Here is a 19848-nt window from a genome sequence, read left to right as displayed (position 1 = left end):
TCCAATCATTGCACACGATAATCACTTGACACTTCAAAAATGGGTCCATATTGTTCCATAATGTTTCAAATGCTTAAAAATATAGTCACTTATCTGTTAATTTTCTTCAAAAATAGGTAATCAATAGAACTAAAAATAAAACATGGAAAAGAAAATAAGATGATACCTTTTTTATTGGACATAACTTAATACATTTCTTGATTAGCTTTCGAAGGTTGCCCTTGTTCTTCAGATCGGAAATAAGCAAATGTTGGTAGATGACAGTATATATAAGTGAATCATTAAAGCATTTCAGTGACAGTCTAACAGGATGAGGGTGGATAGGTGAGAAACAGGAAGAGGTGGATGAAGGGCAGGGAGATATGCATGGAGATAGGAGGGTGACAAAGCAGTACAATTTTATGGTTTATAATGGGCTAGAAAACCCAGATCTTTGTTAAGTCCTGTCTGGTGGGTGTCAAAATATTTAATCGTTCTGACTTCAAAGGTCTTACGTTCCTGTATTGTTTTAAAGTTTCCTTTCAGGATTCTTACCATGAAATCACTGGTACAGTGTTCGGGTTTTGTAAAGTGCTGCCCCACAGAGGTGACATCCTGATTGGTACTAGTATTTTTCATATGGTGTCTATGTAAATAAATCTCTTCTTTAGCATCTGACTTGTTTCTCCAATGTAAACTACTGAAAATGGACTTATTCAAAAAAGCATACAACAAACAATAGTCCTAACTTCTAAACAACAACAAACAACAACAACAACAACGATGAATAAGTTCGAAATGACATAACCACTGCCCAACACTATCACTCTCACCATAATACCATCACCTGAGCAGCTACATAAAGCCGACACCTACACAAGACCACAATGTATTCTTCTACCACATATATACGCACTTGATTGCAAACCACATGTTAACAAGTACGCAAGCACACAATGCATTCTTCTACCATGTATGTACGCACATGATTGCAAAATCATGTGCATATCTAAAGTCCGGAATTGGCAATCGCCATAACGGCAAATGTAAACCACATTGAGCCTGCAAATAGGTGGGAAAATGTGGGATACAAATGCTACAAAATAAATAAATAAATGAATAAATAAATGTAGCAGCCTTCGTTGCATTTTTTACACTGAATGATATATACCACATTGGAAGATGAGCACGTGAAAGATTCCTTAATGTTGAATATTTTTCCTTTGTGAATGACCGTGGGGGTCCTGTGAAATGTTTTGGCATAGTTTGCAGCTGGATATATTGCAAGGATGTGTGCCATTCTCTACTTTTTGAGTCTGTGTTGGGAGCTTACTTCTAATTAGCTTGTGTTTTAAGTTGGGTGGCTGTCGGAAGGCCAGCACTGGTGGGGATGGGAATATCTCTTTCAGTAATTCATCCTCCTGGAGTAGAGGCTGTAGATCTTTTATGATTTTTCTTAATTTTTCCACCTGTGGGTTGTATGTCACTATTTTAAGATTTAGGTCTTTTTACCACCATCCCAATAATCATACAAATCCCGGGAAAAGATTGGAATGATAAAAGATCAAGGCCATGTATGAGAAACGTAATTTATTAACTTACCAATAGAGTATACAGAATTAAAATAAATTTTCTCATAGGAGTACAGTTCTGCTTATACAAAAGTATTGGCTGAGACTGTCTCAAACATTTACTAATCAGGCTGCTGCTTATATGCTGTTTCTACACAAAGCCCTTTCATAAAACATTAGTTCATTCTTTTCACTTATCAACTTTTTCTCTTGTGTTCTACAGCCAAAAATTCCCTGCTACTTTGTCTATTACCTCATGTTCCTGAACTCCTGTGCACATACCATTCTAACTACAGTCATATCTGGTCAACCTTCACCTTTAACAATATCCCTTGATCCATAACTGTGCTGCCATTTCTTCAGCTATAAGGGGGATTCTGTCTGTGGCTTTTTTTTCTTTGTACTGTAGCAGATTTTCCCTGGGTGTTTTGAGGGAGGAGGCAATATTCTTGGAGATTATTTTGGGGTTGTAGCCTTTCTGTTTGAAGGAGGCAGTCAGGATTTCAAGGTGTCTGTCTCTGTCCCCTGGGTCAGAGCAGATACGGTGGTATCTTGTGGCTTGGCTGTAAATAATGGATCTTTTTGTATGTGAAGGGTGGAAGCTGGAGTTGTGGAGGTAGCTGCATTTGTCTGTGGGTTTCTTTTATATGGATGTTTGTATATAGCCATCGCTGATTGAGACTGTGGTGTCCAAAAATTGACTTTTTCTGGGGAGTAGTCAATTTTGAATCTGATTATAGAATGGTATGTATTGAAGGAATTGTAAAATTGTTTCAAAGTGTCTTCCCCCTTAGTCCAAATCATAAAAATGTCGATGTACCAGTATTTTAGGGGTTTGGTCTGGTATGTATTCAGAAATGTCTCTTCCAGCTCAGCCATAAAGAGGTTGGCGTATTGGGGTGCTGTCCTGGTGCCCATCATTTGTAGATAGAAATAGTTGTGAGTTAAAATAAATTTGATTAATTTTGTAATCGTTTCTGGTGAGTATTGATGGTCCAGTGTGGATGTTTTTAGGAGCTTCTCACATGCAGCTACGCCATCCGCATGGGGAATGTTGCTGTATAGTGATTCTACATCCATCGTGACCAGAAGGGTACTCGGTGGTAATTGCTTGATATTTTTCAATTTATTCAGAAAGTCTGTGGTGTCTTGTATGAAGCTGTTTGTTTTGTGCACGAGAGGTTTCAGAATCCCCTCTATGAGTCCAGATATTTCCTCCGTGAGTGTGCACTGCCTTGGGTTAATCTCTTCATAAAGGCAGTTAACAAATTCCAATAAATAAACAAACACAGTGACCAAGGACTTGCACCTTTCAAACTGCCTTCCCCTCTGCTGATCACACACAGAAGGCGTGCGCGCGCACACATACACACACGCAATTAAAAAGCAGGAAAATGAAAGAGAGACCAAATGAAAGCTGTATCATCCAGAAGTTCATTACATTAATATATAATAATGAGCAAAACATGTAATTTTCTTCTTTGGAGCTGGTGGTACTGTGGAAGGAAATAGTCCTGACACTGAGGACTAAGTTGAAGATAACTGTCTAACTTAACCTTTCCCCTTCAAGAGTTTCCAGCAGTTTCCTGGATATTCAAGCATTGTCAGCATCTGTCCTAACATCCATACAGTTATCCAGATACCAGTGAGAAGTATCACTGTTATCCGGATCCCAGTGGTGACATACACGAATGTTCAGCCTCAATATCCATATAGTGGCAGGTGCTGAATATCTGGGTATATGTTTGAACCTTGTGGCCAGCTTTTAAAAGAAGGCCAGCCTTGGAGTTCAAATAGTGACCTGTACAGTTTCTGAATGCCTACATTGTGTGTGTATAGGCTGATGCAGTTTATAAGTGTAAAAAGTATGCTGCTGATCCCTCACTCCCTCCCTTACCCCCTCCTGTTCCCCATTTCAATCACAAGGAAGTCTGATTTGTCCATCCTTATGACCTATGCTCTTCTTTTTCCCCCCTCTTCTGCTCAGCCCCTGAAGAAATAAAAAAAGACACTGTTCCATAGGGTTAATGTTCCCTCCCTCCCCATAGCCCAGCAACTGACTTGATTAGATTAAAAAAAATCCTCTCTCGGGCCTACTTTTTACTTCCTTCCTCCCTGATTGTCCATGAAGGAACCAATCCCTGCTCTGAACACTAGTTTATTTACTGAATGTGGTGAATAAACAGATACGATATGCTGTCAGCGTTACTTGCACTTCGTATTTAGCAGAGCAGGAGGTGATAAGATCCTTGTCTCCTGTCACTGTGCTTTGTGAAGTGATAAGGGACTAAGGGGCCCTTTTACTAAAGGGTTGGCACGCGGCAAGCCAATCTGGAACTACCACTGGGCTACCACAGTTTCCCACTCCCAGTGTGCACCATTTCCGGCACTACAAAAGTATTTTGGATTTCTAGTGCCAGAACTTAACCGGTGGTAATCGGGCAGTGCCGCTTGCTGCCCAGTTACCGTCAGGTTAGTGCAGGAGCCCTTACCGCCACCTCAATAGGTGGTGCTAAGTGCTCCCCTCCTGAAATGGCTGTGCAGTAAGTGATTTGCTTACCGCATGGCCATTTTTATTTAAAAGACAGCCTTTTACCCACTTCCATAAAAGGGGGCCTCAGCGCATGTCAAAAACACTTGCTGATGCTGGCGCAGGCCCCCTTTTACAGCAGCATAGTAAAAGGACCCCTAGTTTCTGTGGGTTGATACAGAAAGCTATGCAGTGCAGCCATGACCGAGTGTGTGGCTTCTACCACAAAATTGCTGAAAAATATACTGGAGCGATGCAGAAATCATAAGAACATAAACATCGTCATACTGAGACAGACTGAAGGTTCATCAAGCCCAGTATCCTGTTTCCAACAGTCACAAGTACCTGACAAGATCCCAGAAGAGCATGCAAATTATTCCTGCATTAAAAAGTGTGTGCTGCCAGAAAAAAAAAAAAGTGTAGGCTGTAGCAGCCATCAGCAGCTCATTGCTAAAATGTCTGCCTTCCTGTTAGTTCATTACTGGCTTATACACTGACAGGAAAGGAAAGATTAAAGAAAAGGTTACTGGGTTTGCATCTCCCCTCCCTCCCCAAAAAAACCCACCACAAAATTACGTGGTAGCCTTGTGGACCCCCTTCCTTCCCTTCCTCCCCCCAATCTGACCTCCCTACCCACGATACACAAAAAAACTTGGCACCTTAGTGGACCCCCCTTTGCCCCAACCCTACCCAACCTCTCTGCCCCAACATAAAAACAAACCCAAAATCCCTGGCAGTCTAGTGGACCCTTCTCTCCCTCTAACCTGACACCTCCGCCTCCAACATTAAATAAGTATCCTTGGTAATCTCTTGTACACTCTTACCCTTGTAGCCCCGAACTCTCATTATTCACTAATGAGATAGCGATGTTGATAATTTCCTCTGACTGTCTCAGCACAGACAACACCATGACAGTGCATGAGTAGAGCTTTGGCGGAGTCTGAGGTTATTTACTTAGGGGTAAATTCTATAAGCTGTGCCTAAAAATCAGTGCCAAAAATGTTACGCATTGAGCACTATTCTATAAAGGGTATGCATCCTTTATAGAATAGTGCTTAGGATATAAACCACCCCTAACTCTTTAGACACCAGCAATTACACCTGTTAAAATTAGGCACAGTTTGGCCAAATTCTGTATTTATATGAGTAAAAGTTTGGAATGCCCCCAGGACACCTCTGAAATGCACCAAACCATACCTCCCAAATTTATACACATTAGGATTTACGTGCGTGTCATTATAGAATACGATCTGCATGTAAATCCTAATTAAGGCCAATTAATGCCAATTGGTTATTAGCAGCCAGTTATTGGCACTGATTGTATTGTTAAGCAATTCAGTTGCACGTGCAAATCGTCTACACATGCTGATTTGCACGTGCAACTTTAGTCACCGTTTATAGAATCCTGGGGCTGGCAGCCAAATTCAGACTGTTAACCGCTTAGATCTTGTCGGTAAAGCGGGTTATAAATGCCAAATTTAATTAACCAGAAAGTTAACAGATAAAGCTAGGACAGCAAAAAGGCTGTTCAAACCTTATCACTTAAGGGGACAAGGGGGTCTTTCACTAAACCGCCAGCTGATTTCTACCGTGAGGTAAAAAACAGTATCACGGCTTAGTAAAAGACCCCCTTAGTGTTCTGAATACCTCTGCTAAGCAGCTAGCACTTCAGACCATTGCTGAAACCAGATATTTAGCACTGGTTGGAAACTGGGTAACTGGTGCTGAATATTCAGTTTCAGTTTAACAACCATTACTGGCATTTTGCCTAAATGCTCACCCCCCACAGTTAAATTTCAGGCAGCTGGTGTGCAGAATCACTTTAGCGACAATCTACAAGCCTTCAAATATTCCTTTTTCCACCATTCTTATTTTTTCTTATCCTATGATATATTCTGCGGGCTTTGTTATCAGCAGGACTGATTAGATGGATCTATGTTTCTTGAGTAAGTGTGAGGATGTTATAATGCCGTTGTATCGCTCCATGGTGCGACCGCACCTTGAGTATTGTGTTCAATTCTGGTCACCGCATCTCAAGAAAGATATAGTAGAATTGGAAAAGGTGCAGAGAAGGGCGACTAAAATGATAACGGGGATGGGACGACTTCCCTATGAAGAAAGATTAAGGAGGCTAGGGCTATTCAGCTTGGAGAAGAGAAGGCTGAGGGGAGACATGATAGAGGTATATAAAAAAATGAGTGGAGTGGAACAGGTGGATGTGAAGCGTCTGTTCACGCTTTCCAAAAATACTAGGACTAGGGGACATGCGATGAAACTACAGTGTAGTAAATTTAAAACAAATCGGAGAAAAGTTTTCTTCACCCAACATGTAATTAAACTCTGGAATTCGTTGCCAGAGAAAGTGGTGAAGGCGGTTAGCTTAGCAGAGTTTAAAAAGGGGTTGGATGGTTTCCTAAAGGACAAGTCCATAAACCGCTACTAAATGGGAAAAATCCACAATTCCAGGAATAACATGTATAGAATGTTTGTACGTTTGGGAAGCTTGCCAGGTGCCCTTGGCCTGGATTGGCCGCTGTCGTGGACAGGATGCTGGGCTCGATGGACCCTTGGTCTTTTCCCAGTATGGCATTACTTATGTACTTACTTTGACACTAAACAATCTGGATCCTTTCTCTTAGCCATATGGCCTACTGATAGTAATCCACACGAGCGTCATCTGTTCCACCACTTCATTGGTGCCGTCCATCTAGTACTGTGTTAGTTGATTTTCTCCAGTTGTAACATCGACCATCAGGGGAAGGGTGAGAAAGCACTATTTTTTTCTGGCACTTATCCAGTAAACACTGATTTTAATTATTTGGATTGAGGGCATTTTCAGTGTTTAATAGCTAAAATCTAAAATCAGAAGCCCTACTTATAAATGATAGTAAATGTTCAGAACCAAATCAAGGTTTGTATAGAACTGTAACATTTATTTATTGCATTTGTATCCCACATTTTCCCACCTATTTGCAGGCTCAATGTGGCTTACGTGGTAACCGTGGTGGCGATTGCCAGTTCGGTATAACAGATACAGAGTGATGTTGTAGTAGGTTCATGTGTGACAGACACATTAGGGAATAAGGAGGGAGGGTTGAGTTGTGTTCAGTTCGAGTATTAGTTTCATTAAATTGCAGAATCGAGGTATTTAAGTTGGGTCATTAGGGTATGTCTTTTTGAATAAGTTAAATAAGCTAAAAAAAAGTTTAGAACTCCACTTCTGCAGACAAAGTTAAATAAGCTAAAAAAAAGTTTAGAACTCCACTTCTGCAGACATGGATCTCAGAAATTCTTTCCAATTCCTAGAAGTAGTCTAAGCTGTAAGTTCAGATAAGGCTGAGAAACCTTCAGGCCCAGATCCATCTCAGTGACACTGCTCTCTCATGGCTTCAACATTTCCACTCAAATTGCTCAGACTGGTTTAAAATTCCTGGAACCAGAATTATACTGTAACTTCTGACTTATTTTTAACTTTTTCCAAATGTAGATTTTTTTTTCTTTTTAAACTATACATATGTTTGAACACAGTATTTATTTTGTGTTTCCTATGGTGCATTTAAAATCTCCATAGACATCCATTAGGTGTGTACCTGTTATATGAACACTTCTGTTTTTAACCGTATCCATAGTTAGAAATTCCATTAAATCTGTTATTATGCTGTTTCTGATCCTTTGTAATGAGATAGGATTGTAGTATATCAGGCTGCCCTAATCTGTTTTACCTTTTTCCAAAACAATTACAGAAAGTGATATCGCTATTAAATGCCCACATTTATGGATGCCATACGCAGGGTACTGTTACGTAATATACCGAGAGGCAAAGATCTGGCAAGAAGCCTCGTCTTCCTGCAGAAAGGAAGATGCAGAGCTTGCAAGTGTCCATAACGTCGAAGAATTCAGCTTTGTTTTGTCTCAGCTTGGATACCGTAAGTGTTTTAGATAGTTCAAATGTTATATGTTTCTCCTGAAGTAACAACATATATATTTTTGCTGTTTGTTTTCTTTTTTGGGACTGATCCTTCCTGGCCTTTTGGGTATCCAGTTAAATTGGAACCAGCCTCCACAGGGTGACAATGCCATATGCATGTGCAGCAGTGGTGTAGTCATAGGGGTACCTGGGTCCCCCTCCCCACTTTGGGCTCAGGCCCCCTCCAAATGTGCAGATCCCATTAAATGGCTGGCAGGGATGTAGAAGTCCTGTCAGCCAAAGAAATGTATTTATTTAATTGTATTAATTTATTCTGCTCATTTGATATACCGCACAAAGGCCTACACATAGGCAACTAGGTGGTATACAATAAGAAAATTTAAAAGAAGACAAAGCCTATACAACAGGCAGCTAAGCAGCTTCCTCTTTGTGCTGCTGTATAGAAGAAGTTGGCTGCGTGCCTCCAGCCACTGACCTGGAACTTCTCACACATGCTCAGTTTGCGCAAGAACTGAGCATGTTCAGAGACTCTCAGCATTGGCGGCTGGAGGCACACTGCCAACTTCTTCTTTACTGCAGCAACACAAAGATGAGGTTTGGCTGCTGGGGCTCTGGCACCCCCCCCCCCCCCCCCCCCCTGTCAGGAAAAGTATTATTTTTGATGCACCGCTGGGGGGGGGGGAAGGGAGGGAATGCATTGCCCCCCCAGTCCATCTCTGGGCCCCGCCCAATTGGATGGATGGCTATGCCCCTGAGTTTCAGCTACTCAGGGTGTAACCCTGCACTTTTGTCCAGCCATTGCAGTGATAGGCCAAGGGTCACAGACCATGAGTCCTTTTGGATCACAGTATATATGAGTTCAAAGTCTGGCCAGTAGGTGTCACTGGTGAGTATTGATTGAGGCTCCTTTCCGCACAAAGGCTGTAAAGCTCCATTATATCCTCAGCCCTAGTTGACCCAGGGAAAAGAGTACTGAATCTGAAAACTAAGGGGCCCTTTTACTAAGCTGTGTAAGCATCTATGCGTGCCAAAATGGAGTTTTAATAGCAGCAGGAAGTCAAGGCTTTTGCCCTCTACATTAAATAGAAATAGCCTTTGGTAAAGTCTACAATGAACTGATCCTGGCCAGATCAAAGGACTTCTATTCAATCCTGCTGCTTTTTACACTGTTGATAACCACCTACTCCTTGAAACGCTGTCCTCACTTGGATTTCAAGCTCTGTTCTGTCTTGTTTTTTTTCTTTTTCTCTCTTCCATAGCACTTTTAGTGTATGCTGTGGTGGATCCTCCTCCACTTCTATCCCACTATCAGCCAGTGTATCTCAGGGCTCTGTCTTGGGACCTCTTTTTATCTCTATCTATACTTATTTTCTTGGTGCTCTGATCTCTTCCCATGGTTTTTATCATCTTTATGCTGCTGACTCCCAGATATACCTCCCCACGCCAGAAATTTCAGCAGGAACACTATCTAGCATTCTTTTAAAATACATGTGTTTCATTGAAGGATAAATCAAAGTAAGGAAAATAAAAAAATGGGAAGAGTGTTTAGTCAGAGCATGCACAGTCAAATAGGAAATGTATTTAAAATCTTAGGGCCCCTTTTACCAAGCTGTGGCAAAAGGGGGCCGGCACTGGTGTCGGCTTATGTTTCACACACGTGCCAAGGCTCCCTTTTACTGCAGCTGGTAAAAGGGAATTTTTGCTTTCCTACAGGAAATGGCTGGGCGGCAAGTAAAGCACTTGCCACACAGCCATTTCGGGGGGAAGCCCTTACTGCCACCCACTGAGGTATCAGTAAGGGCTCCCACGTTAACCAAGCAGTAACCGGGCAGCGTGTGCACTGCCCAATTACCTCTGGGTACACTCTAGTGCTACAAAAATAAAAAAAAATTTGTAGCGCTGGAAATGACGGTACGCTAGGGGTGGGAAGTACTGCCGTGCTGCTGTGGTAGTCTGGTGGTACTTCTGTATAGCGAGCGGTAAGCCCGCGTTGGGCTTATTGCCGCTTAGTAAAAGGAGCCCTTAAAGACTTAACAGGCTTTTTTGAACTTGATACACACTTGGATGGTAACCAGTGTATTTGGATCACCAGCAGTGTAGCTGTATCAAATTTTTGGGAACCAAAAATCAGTTTTGTTACAGGATTTTGCAACAGCCTTATATTCTAATTTGGCCATAGTTCCTAAATAAAGTAAATTGCAATGGAAGAATCAAAGCTAAAACTAAGGCCCTAAAATGGACCACGTGAAAAAAAAAAGACCCAAAAAACTTGATGGAGCACAATTGCCTAAGTCTAAAAAAACTTTCTTTTAGCAAGATTATTTACCTGAAGGTCAAGTGATAAATTTGAATCAAGTATCATACCTAATACCCTGGATTATTCTCAGTTAGAAGGGATTCCCCTGAGTTTAGGGTGGTAGTCTATGGTGCAATAACTGTTGAATTAGTAAACCATTCAATTTTGGTTTCTAATTTATTATTCCTCAAGTGGTATCTCCGGGTTCAAGGCAATTTCTAACTTTATTTAGTGACTGAGCAAGTGAGTCCTATATCGGTATCATCATGAAAATATCGGCAGCATAAGAACAAAATTGTATTCCTATCTCAGATACAGTGAAGCCCGATAAGCAGAGTGCCAAGTGAAAGATAAAGTACCGTCCCCTTGATATTCAAAATTATTTAACTGTCCAGGAACAGCTTCTGGCTAGTTAAATAGCATTTAAGTGCTTAACCATGAATATTTAGTGGGAGATAACCAGTTATATAGATAACTTCCCCTAAATGTTTCAACTAACCTATAAATTTGATCTTAACTGCAGCTGACAACATTTATGCAGGAAGAAGTGTGCTGGATTATGCTACTGTCATAACATGCTATAGTTTTCCATTGGTGAGACTGATACATGAAGATGATGTAATACCTTGGCATGATCTCACCTAGGGGTTCTTTTACTAACCTGCGGCAAAAGGGGGCCTACGCTGGAGTCAGCGTGTGTTTTTGACATATGCTGAGGCCCCCTTTTCCTGCAGTGGGTAAAAGGCTGTTGTTCTTTTTTTTTTTTTTTTCAAAAAATGGCCATTCAGCAAGTGAAGCACTTGCTGCACAGCCATTTTGGGGGTAGCACTTTCAGCCACCCATTGAGGTGGCGGTAAAGGCTCCTGCGCTAACCTGTCAGCATGTGGCACTGCCCGATTACCACCGGATAAACACTGGCCGGAAATGGCACACACTGGGGGTGGAAAGTACTGCTGGGCTGCTGCGGTAGCCCAGTGGTACTTCCGGTTTAGTGAACGGTAAGCCCATGTTGGGCTTACCGCTGCTTAGCAAAAATCCCCCTTAGTTCCTAGTTATGATCATACTGCTGATGAACTGAATGATTTGCCATATTACCCCTCTTACCCTTCCTAAATATATCCAAATCATTCAACAACTGACACAGACGGTTGCACAAAATTATCTTGCAGAAATAGTTTTGCTTCTGTTCTCTTCCTAGAGCCGACAGATGAACTTTGGATTGGCTTGAATGACCTTAAGATTCAAATGTATTTTGAATGGATTGATGGGACGCCTGTGACATACACTAAATGGCTGCTGGAAGAGCCATCCCATCGGAACAACAGGCAGGAAGATTGTGTTGCTATGAAAGGACAGGTAACACAATTCTCAAGGAAATTACATTATACTCTGTGTATTCTGCTAATACCCAATGAGTTCAAAGGGGATCACAAACAAGAAACACTTGATAAAAAACCTAGGACCATAAAAATTTTTTAAAAACTTCTGCAAATAAAATCCAGATTGTATCAGTTTAGAAGTGACATATTCACACAAAAAATTGTAGTTTTTATCATTTTCCTAAATAGCATAAAATTATACTCTGTTTTTAAATTCTCTGATAGTACATTCCAAGCTTTCACTGCCTGATAGGAAAAGAGATAATTAAAATGTCTCTTTGATCTTATCCCTTTAGGAAAACATAGTTGGTTCAAAGATCGCAAAGAATGTTTGTGGAAGACACATGAAAAATCAAGTAAATGAATCATATAGCCAGGAGCTATTCCTTGTCAAATCTTGAAAATCATGCAGTATAATTTTAAACAATACTCTGGCTTGTATAGGCAACCAATGAAGCTGAACATACAAGGGGTTTATCATATTTGCTACTTGAGTACATCAGTCTTATTGCAGCATTCTGCACTGTCTGAACTTTTTTTTAACAAGACCATTGTATATCCTGTATACGTGATGTTGCAGTAATCTAATTTAGAATGTGAGGACAGTGCCGGGCAGAGTTTTATGGTGTTTGTACCGCAAATGACATGACAGATTCAGATAGGCTGGAGTGGACTTTGACAGCAACTCCAGTAGTTGGAACATAAGGACAGAGCCAGTCCATTTTTCAGCGTGCCTGTAAAAAGGGCCTTTATTGGGGGGGGGGGGGGGGGGGGGGGTCCGAAAATGGACATGGCAAAATGAAAATTGGTGCGTGTCCATTTTGGGCCTGAGACCTTACCGCCACCCATTGACTTAGCGATAAACTCTCATGCGTTAACCGGGCGGTAATTGTCAGCGCTCGTACAATGCCGCTTACCGCCTGGTTAGCACCACATGCCAGAAAATAAAAAAAATATTTTCCGGCGCACGTAGTGGATGCACATAAAAAATGAAATTACTGCCCAGGCCATGCGGTAGCCAGGCGGTAGTTCAAAATTGATACTCATAGGATGCACGTACATGCCTACCCAGCTTAGTAAAAGGGCCCCTTAGTCTTATCCTGTTTAATTTAATAGAGTGTCTGATACCCATTTAGTTATTAATGAAATACAGTGTTGAACCCTAAGGACACATTTACTAAGCCTTCCTAGAGAGGCTAACAAAACATTAAAATAAAATATGCGACAATCGAGATCCCTGTGGCACACCACATCTTGCTTACCAGCTACCAGAGAAGGAGCCATCCATTTTAACTCTATAAGATCGCATTGTCAGAAAACCCTGAAACCAGGACATCGCTCTGTAGGTCAGACCAATATCGCTCAGTAGATGCAGGAGTAAAGCATGGTCCACTAGGTCAAAAACACTTGATAGATCGAACTGTACAACAAGTGCCTGTTGACCTGTAGCCAGCAAAAGTCTAATTCCAGATAGCAGTGCTCCAATTACTGTCTCAGTGCTAAAATGACTTCAAAATCTCATTAGCGAACTATAGGCCTCTTTTATCAAGCCACACTAGTGGTCCCCAGTGTGACAATGCCAGCTTGATAAAAGAGGTCCTATGTAGAATATGAAATTTGTCCAGTTGACCCCTTAACTGTAGAGCAACCAAACTTTATATCAACTTTGCCAAACAAAAAAGGAATAGATGCAACTAGTCTTTAATGTGACACCAGTGAAGAAGATACTTTTAAGTCTTTGACAATAGAGGTGAGAAAATTATCTCCCATAGATCTAGGAAACCTGCCCAATGCAAGCGAAGCTCTTAGCCATTCAATTAACCTTTGTTTAATATTAAGAGGTGCATTTTCCATAATATACATAGGACAGTGATGTAGGAGACACTGAGATCTTGCAAATCTATTAATTCCATGTCAGACCATTTAACCTAATGGAAATTTGGCCAGCAATTATCCACTCTAATTCCAGAGTACTGCAAATACTTCACATAAGTATCAGGATCATACGGTTCTGATGCAAAATTACTTCTGAACTGATCTATTTTTTCCCCAAAAGTAAGTTCCTGTCAGACCCGTGAGTCCTTGTACCGAGTAGAATGCTGATGCTTCCTGGAGAAGAGGAGGGCCCAGGTTCTGACTAACTCATGGCTTCGCCTTACTGTCAGACCCGTGAATCCTTGTACCGAGCAGAACGCTGATGCTTCCTGGAGAAGAGGAGGGCCCAGGTCCTGCTTGACCACAGTAGAGGCACAATTTATTATTCCGGTGATGGGATCTTTCTTCCTCGGTCAGACATAGGCTCTTCAGCGATACTGGAGACCGGGATAGCACTACTGGAGGCAGCAGACTGGGACATCTGAGGTGAAGGCTTAGGAAAGTGGCACTGGGCTGAATGTTCCTGTGTCCTTTTCTTGAACCGCACGTCAGATGCAGAGGGTGACCAGAGCATCAAGGGTAGTCAGAAGTTCCCTGTCAGCCAATTCATCCTTAATCCAGTCCGATAATCCTTGCCAGAATACAGCGGTGACTGCTTCCTGGATCCATCTTACTTCTGAAGCTAGGGTTCAGAAGCGTACTGCATAGGACCCTATGGAGAGATTGCCTTGCTGAATCCATAAGAGCTCTCCTGCTGAAGAGGAGGGACGTCCCGGAATGTCAAACACTGATCTGAAGCGGCGGAGAAACTCTGAGAGATCAGAGAGCAGAGGATCCTGCTGCTCCCACAGTGACGAGGCCCACACCAGGGCAGCCCCAGAAAACAAGGATATAATGTAGGTGATCTTAAGCCGATCTGAGGAAAAAGCTGCAGGCTGCATCTCGAACAACATGAGACATTGATTTAGAAACCCCCGGCAAGCTGATGGAGTACCGTCAAAGCAAGGCAGCTCCGGCAGCCGCAGCCCTGGAGCAGGTAATACTGGTCCAGCTTGAGCGGCCGGGGCCTGCCACTGAGACTGAAGAGTGGTCAGTTAGGAGCAGATGTCCTGCAAAACTCCAGACAAACAATTTAACTGGGTTTGTTGTTGTTGCAAAACTTGAACCAGGTCAGAAAGATCAGGTTTGTCCAACCAACTCATGGCTTCGACTTACTGTCAGACCCGTGAGTCCTTGTACCGAGTAGAATGCTGATGCTTCTTGGAGAAGAGGAGGGCCCAGGTCCTGACTCGGCAGTCGGACACGCCTGAGGCTTCACCTGTGATGACCACTGTTCCCCAGGAGTTGAGCCCCCAGGTGCAGGCGGCCGGCAGGACTTAAAGAGCAGGCACAGAGAGTAGTCAGGGTCCATGCAGGGTCAGTAGGCAGGCAGCAGGTACAGAGAGTAGTCAGGGTACACGCAGGGTCAGTAATGAGGAGGTAACAGACAGAAAACAGATGCAGCGCAAACAATCACCTACCAGAGTAGAAGCCGAAGCAAAGTGCTAGAGGAGAGATCAGTTGATAAAGTACTGGCGTCTGATGAAAGCCGAAACCAAGCCAGAGAGGGAGAGCAGCCAAAGGGCAGGAGAAGGGAAAGGAAGAGTCAATGGCCAATAGGAGGGGAGAAACGAGAAAAGAGGCACCCAATAGGCCTGGGAGAAATGGAGGGGAAGAGTTGAGAGGGGACAGGGAGGCGAGGCGACGGATCCTGGGCGAATTGAGGCAGAGCCGGCAGGAGGAGAGCTGCAAGGCGGCGCGCTGAAGAAAACTACAGGGCAGCACAGCTTGCGCGTGCCGACCGGGTGTGCTGTGCGACTAAGGCAAGCCGGACCCCTGCGCTCCTCGAGAATGTCTGGAAGCGGGTAGGGAACGTAACAGTTCCTAATTGTTCAGCAGTAAGTGAGATTTGGAGAAATTCAAATCTATGTCTTTGAGCCCAGGAATAATTGATGTGCCTATTTCAAAAGGGGCTTCAGTTGAATTAATTTGAATCAAATCGATTACTAGGCCAGTCTCCAGAGAGAGATACATTTCACAGATCCCTAAACTGAAATATTCTTACATGTGTACAGTTCTAGAAGAGCAGTATTATGAGGACTTGTGGTGATTAATAATAGTGACATCATTGTGGTTTCCTAGAGTGAACCACATACATTGATACCATTTCACTTTTTAAATATTTAGTTCACTTCTTTTTATTGGTAGCTCAAGGGAAGCTACCTAAATAGATGGTAGTAAGGGTTCCCGGCGGTAATGGCCATGCGCTAATGGGGAAATGAGCGCATGGCCATTTAAAAAAATACCAACCATGGCCATTTTTCAGCTGTGCTAGAAAGTGGCCGGAGCATGCGGCAAACCCACGTGCTAATCGCAGTGCTGGTCAATTTCTGGCACAACTAGGTAAAAGGACCCCATGGTTCCTTAATTGGCTTATCTTGAGCATGTAACCTTGCAAAATTATGCACAAGTGCAATCAGTGTCAAACACATGTGTACATTGTTCAATTGGCATATGTAAGTATAGGAGCAGGCCCTTCCATGCATAAAGCTCCAAGTGATACCTCTCTTTTTCTACACATGTGGGTTTTTAAAATGGATGCTCTGGCTTTATGTGCTAACAAATACACATGCACTCCTGCACATCCTTATATGTATTTTACAAAAAGCTCCATATTCAGCAGAGCACTTTGTAAAATACTCAGGAAAAATGTGAACATCCTAAACTGGAATTCTCCTTTCCAATACAGAGCTGCTAAGTAAAATGAGGACTTTTTAAGTGTGTTATTTTATTGCAGGTCCCATTTTATGCAGTGGGACTTATTAACTAAAAACTGCATTAATGGTGTTAGCACATGCTAATGCAACAGCACACATTAGTCACTTTAGCTGTAAATGGGGACAATCCCATTTTTCAGGGTATTGCATTACTTTGTGGGGGATAGAGGTTTGATTTCCTCGTGATTCAAGGCTTGGTGCGCCTGGCCTTTCTGCAGAGTTTAAATGCTCGGGCCTGAGAATGCTGTCTTGGAAAAAGGGGGGTCATATAAGCTACTGGTGAGAGAGAGAAAGAAAAAGACATTTTAAAAGGGGAAAGGGATATATCACTTTTCTGTGTTTTTTGCAACTACATTCAAAGTGGTTCACATAGTATATACAGGTACTTAGTTGCACCTGGGGCAATGGAGGGTTAAGTGACTTGCCCAGAGTCACAAGGAGCTACAGTGAGAATTGAACCCAGTTCCCTAGGATCAAAGTCTGCTGCACTAACCACTAGGCTACTCCTCCAACTTAGGAGATATGGACAACTGAATGTTGACCTCTTCAAAACAAAAATTACACTATTCCTAGCCTGTATCACTCACTATATACTATAATAATATACAATAAAACAGTAGTATGTATGGAGGGGCATTTTTGATATGATGTCTAAATATGAGTTCGGATGTTTTGCTCAAAATGTCCCAAGTTCAAGTGAGGAATATAGCGATTTTTGAAACAGGAAAACATTTATCTTTTTGTTTCAAAAATGGCCATTTGCTAGTGCTGTTCACAGTGCGTCTATCTTTTTGGACCATTAAAAAAAAATAATCCAAATGAAAAATGTACAAAATCAAGCCATTGGAATGTAGGAGGAACCAGCATTCTTAGCAGACGGGCCACACAGACATCCCAGAAGAGCAGTGGGGCTCCCTTGGGCACTGCTGTGGAATTACTCATAAAAGGTCCTAGGTACACATCTCACTGTTGCCCCCTTATCTTGTATGGTAAACCCTCCAAAACCTACCAAAAACCTAGTGTACCCAACTGTACACCACTACAATAGCCCTTATGGCTGCAGGTATCACCTATATGTGGGTACAGTAGTTTTTGCTGAGTTTTGGGGGGCTCACAGTTTCCACCACAAGTGTGACAGATAGAGTAAGATAAGGGTCTGGGTCCCTTTCGCTACAGTGCACTGCACTGACCACTACACTACTCCAGGGACCTGCTTGCTTATTTAAAGCTATCATAGAGGTTGGTAAGTACTATTCTTATTTACATCTTTGGAGGATGGCAGGGGGTCAGTGACCACTGGGGGAGTGGTGGGGGGGTCATGCCTTAATCCCTCTAGTGGTCATCTGGTCATTTAGATCACCTTTTTGTGATTTAGTCATGATAAAAACAGGTCTAGAGCAAAACATCGGAATGGTAACCCTGGACGATTTTGTTTTGTTCCATTGTGGCAGAAAAACGTCCGAGTTTTAGGAACACCCAAATCCCTACCTTCAACATGCCGCTTGTGATTTGGATGTACTGCTGATGAACTACATAGCAAAATGTTTAAAAAATGGGTTTTGAAAATAGTGATTTGGACGTTTTGGCAAACAAAACATCCAAATGCCTCATTTTGAATGTCTTTCTGTTTCGGAAATGAGCCACATGGTATATAGTGACAAAGGGCTGAGTTTCCCAAACTCTGCTGTTACTCAAAATCCAGTTCATGTGATGTTCAATAAGTGACCTTTTTCTCCCATGTTTGTACTAAAAGAATATTATAGTATATTAATAAGAATCAACATTACACTTCTTATCACATTGAGTGTGATATACTATTCAGAAAGCCCAGTACCATTGCTAAATTTAAATAGATATAACTACCTGTATCAGAAGAATAATATAGTATGCTGTATGCTGAATTTCCAGGATGGTTACTGGTCAGACAACATGTGTGAGAAGAAACTTGGATATATCTGTAAAAGGAAACCATTGCAAATGGCAGCAGGAGAAGTGGAGATTGAGCCTGGCTGCAAGAAAGTAAGTATACAATAATTATCATTGCAATTGTAAGAGAAGTTACTTATTATATTTAGAGAACTCTCTTAGGGTCCTTTTACAAAAGTGCAGAAAAAAGTGGCCGTAGCATGCCCTTGTCTTGTGCGCTGTAGTAAAAAGGCTGATTTTCCATTATTTGAATTAATGGTCATGCGCTAATGCCTACCATTAGTGCCCGGCCATTACAACAAATTACCACGTGAGCACTTACCAAAACCTATTTTGTAGGTGGTAAGGGCTCATGTGCTAATCAGTTAGAGCACAGTACGCTAACTGATCAGTGCTGGCAGGTCCACTCTCTGCCCCTCCTAATACACCCCCTCTTCTGTGACAATGAAAATATTTTTAGCACACGGTAGTTTCAGACTTACTGCAGGACTTCCCACAATAAACCCTTTAAGTTGTGGTAAGCACACATTAGCACTTACCACAGCCCCCTTATATAGTGTTTCAGCTCTCGGGATACCTAGAATACCAGATGAAGAAATAGCTCTGCAGCCTGACACACACATAATAGCAAGAAAGGGAAAATCGGAGAAATCTTGGAAAGCAAGTCAGAAATAAAGAAACAGAATTAAATAAGACAAAATTAAAATGCATGCAATGGGAAGATTGAAAAACTAAACATAAAAAAGAGCTTATAAGAGGAAAGAGGAAGAGGGTGAGTGGCAAAAGAAAAAATAAGGAAAAACAGTAGAATACTGCAAAATGCAGAGCAGCTGAGTGACTAAGGGGAAGATGCACTCGCTAAAGACCTTCCCTTACCGATTCCCTTACTGAATCGGTAAGGAATGGGCATGCATCAAGGAAAAGGAATGCAAATGAGCTGCTCGTTGTAGCTCACTTGCATTCTCTATTCCATTGGTAAACAGTCAGCCGGTCGAGCATGCGCAGAGCAGCCAAGCGTTATGCTGGCTGCTCTGCGCATGCCAAATACGCCTCTGTGTTGCCCGAAAGGAAGACGCCGCGCCGCTCACCCCCACCCCACGGCCTGCTGCAGGAAGGCTCCGATGCAGCTCGATCGTAGCAGAAGAGTGCAGTTGAGGACGTCCATCCAAAAAGACGTCCTTTTCAGACGTTCCCCCCCCCCCCCCCCCCCAATAATAAAAGCGTCCTTTTTGGAAGTCCTTCACTCAGCTGAGAGACCTTGAAGTCTCTGAGCCAATCACAACACATTTAGCTGAGCTAAACGCTCTGTGATTGGCTCAGAGACTTCCAGGTTGTACTGTCTACAAAGCAATTTTTTTCATGAAAGACCCCGTTTTTTTCAGTAAAACTGAGCTGATCAAATAGAGACAGATGATTCGAACCATTTCATCCAAAGGTACAGATAAATACCCCCTTACATCCCTGCTCTCTCTCCCAGCTAAATGCGCTGTGATTGGCTAAGAGACTTCCGGGTCTCTCAGTTGAGTGAAGGACGTCCAAAAAAGGCCG

At 42.4% G+C, this 19848-nt stretch overlaps 1 protein-coding gene across 1 annotated transcript in view; it reads left to right on the top strand.

Annotated features, from left to right (window-relative positions):
* MRC1 (mannose receptor C-type 1) overlaps positions 1-19848 on the top strand; it is a 343694-nt gene that overhangs the window by 112905 nt on the left and 210941 nt on the right. The window contains exons 7-9 of the mRNA XM_030199501.1: positions 7824-8006; positions 11503-11660; positions 18283-18393. Of these exons, the coding sequence (XP_030055361.1) occupies positions 7824-8006; positions 11503-11660; positions 18283-18393 (452 nt within the window). The remainder of the gene's footprint in view (positions 1-7823; positions 8007-11502; positions 11661-18282; positions 18394-19848) is intronic.

This window comes from Microcaecilia unicolor, chromosome 1 (assembly GCF_901765095.1).
Source record: "Microcaecilia unicolor chromosome 1, aMicUni1.1, whole genome shotgun sequence".
NCBI classification, from domain to species: domain Eukaryota; kingdom Metazoa; phylum Chordata; class Amphibia; order Gymnophiona; family Siphonopidae; genus Microcaecilia; species Microcaecilia unicolor.
This window is presented reverse-complemented; position numbering and strand designations above follow the sequence as displayed.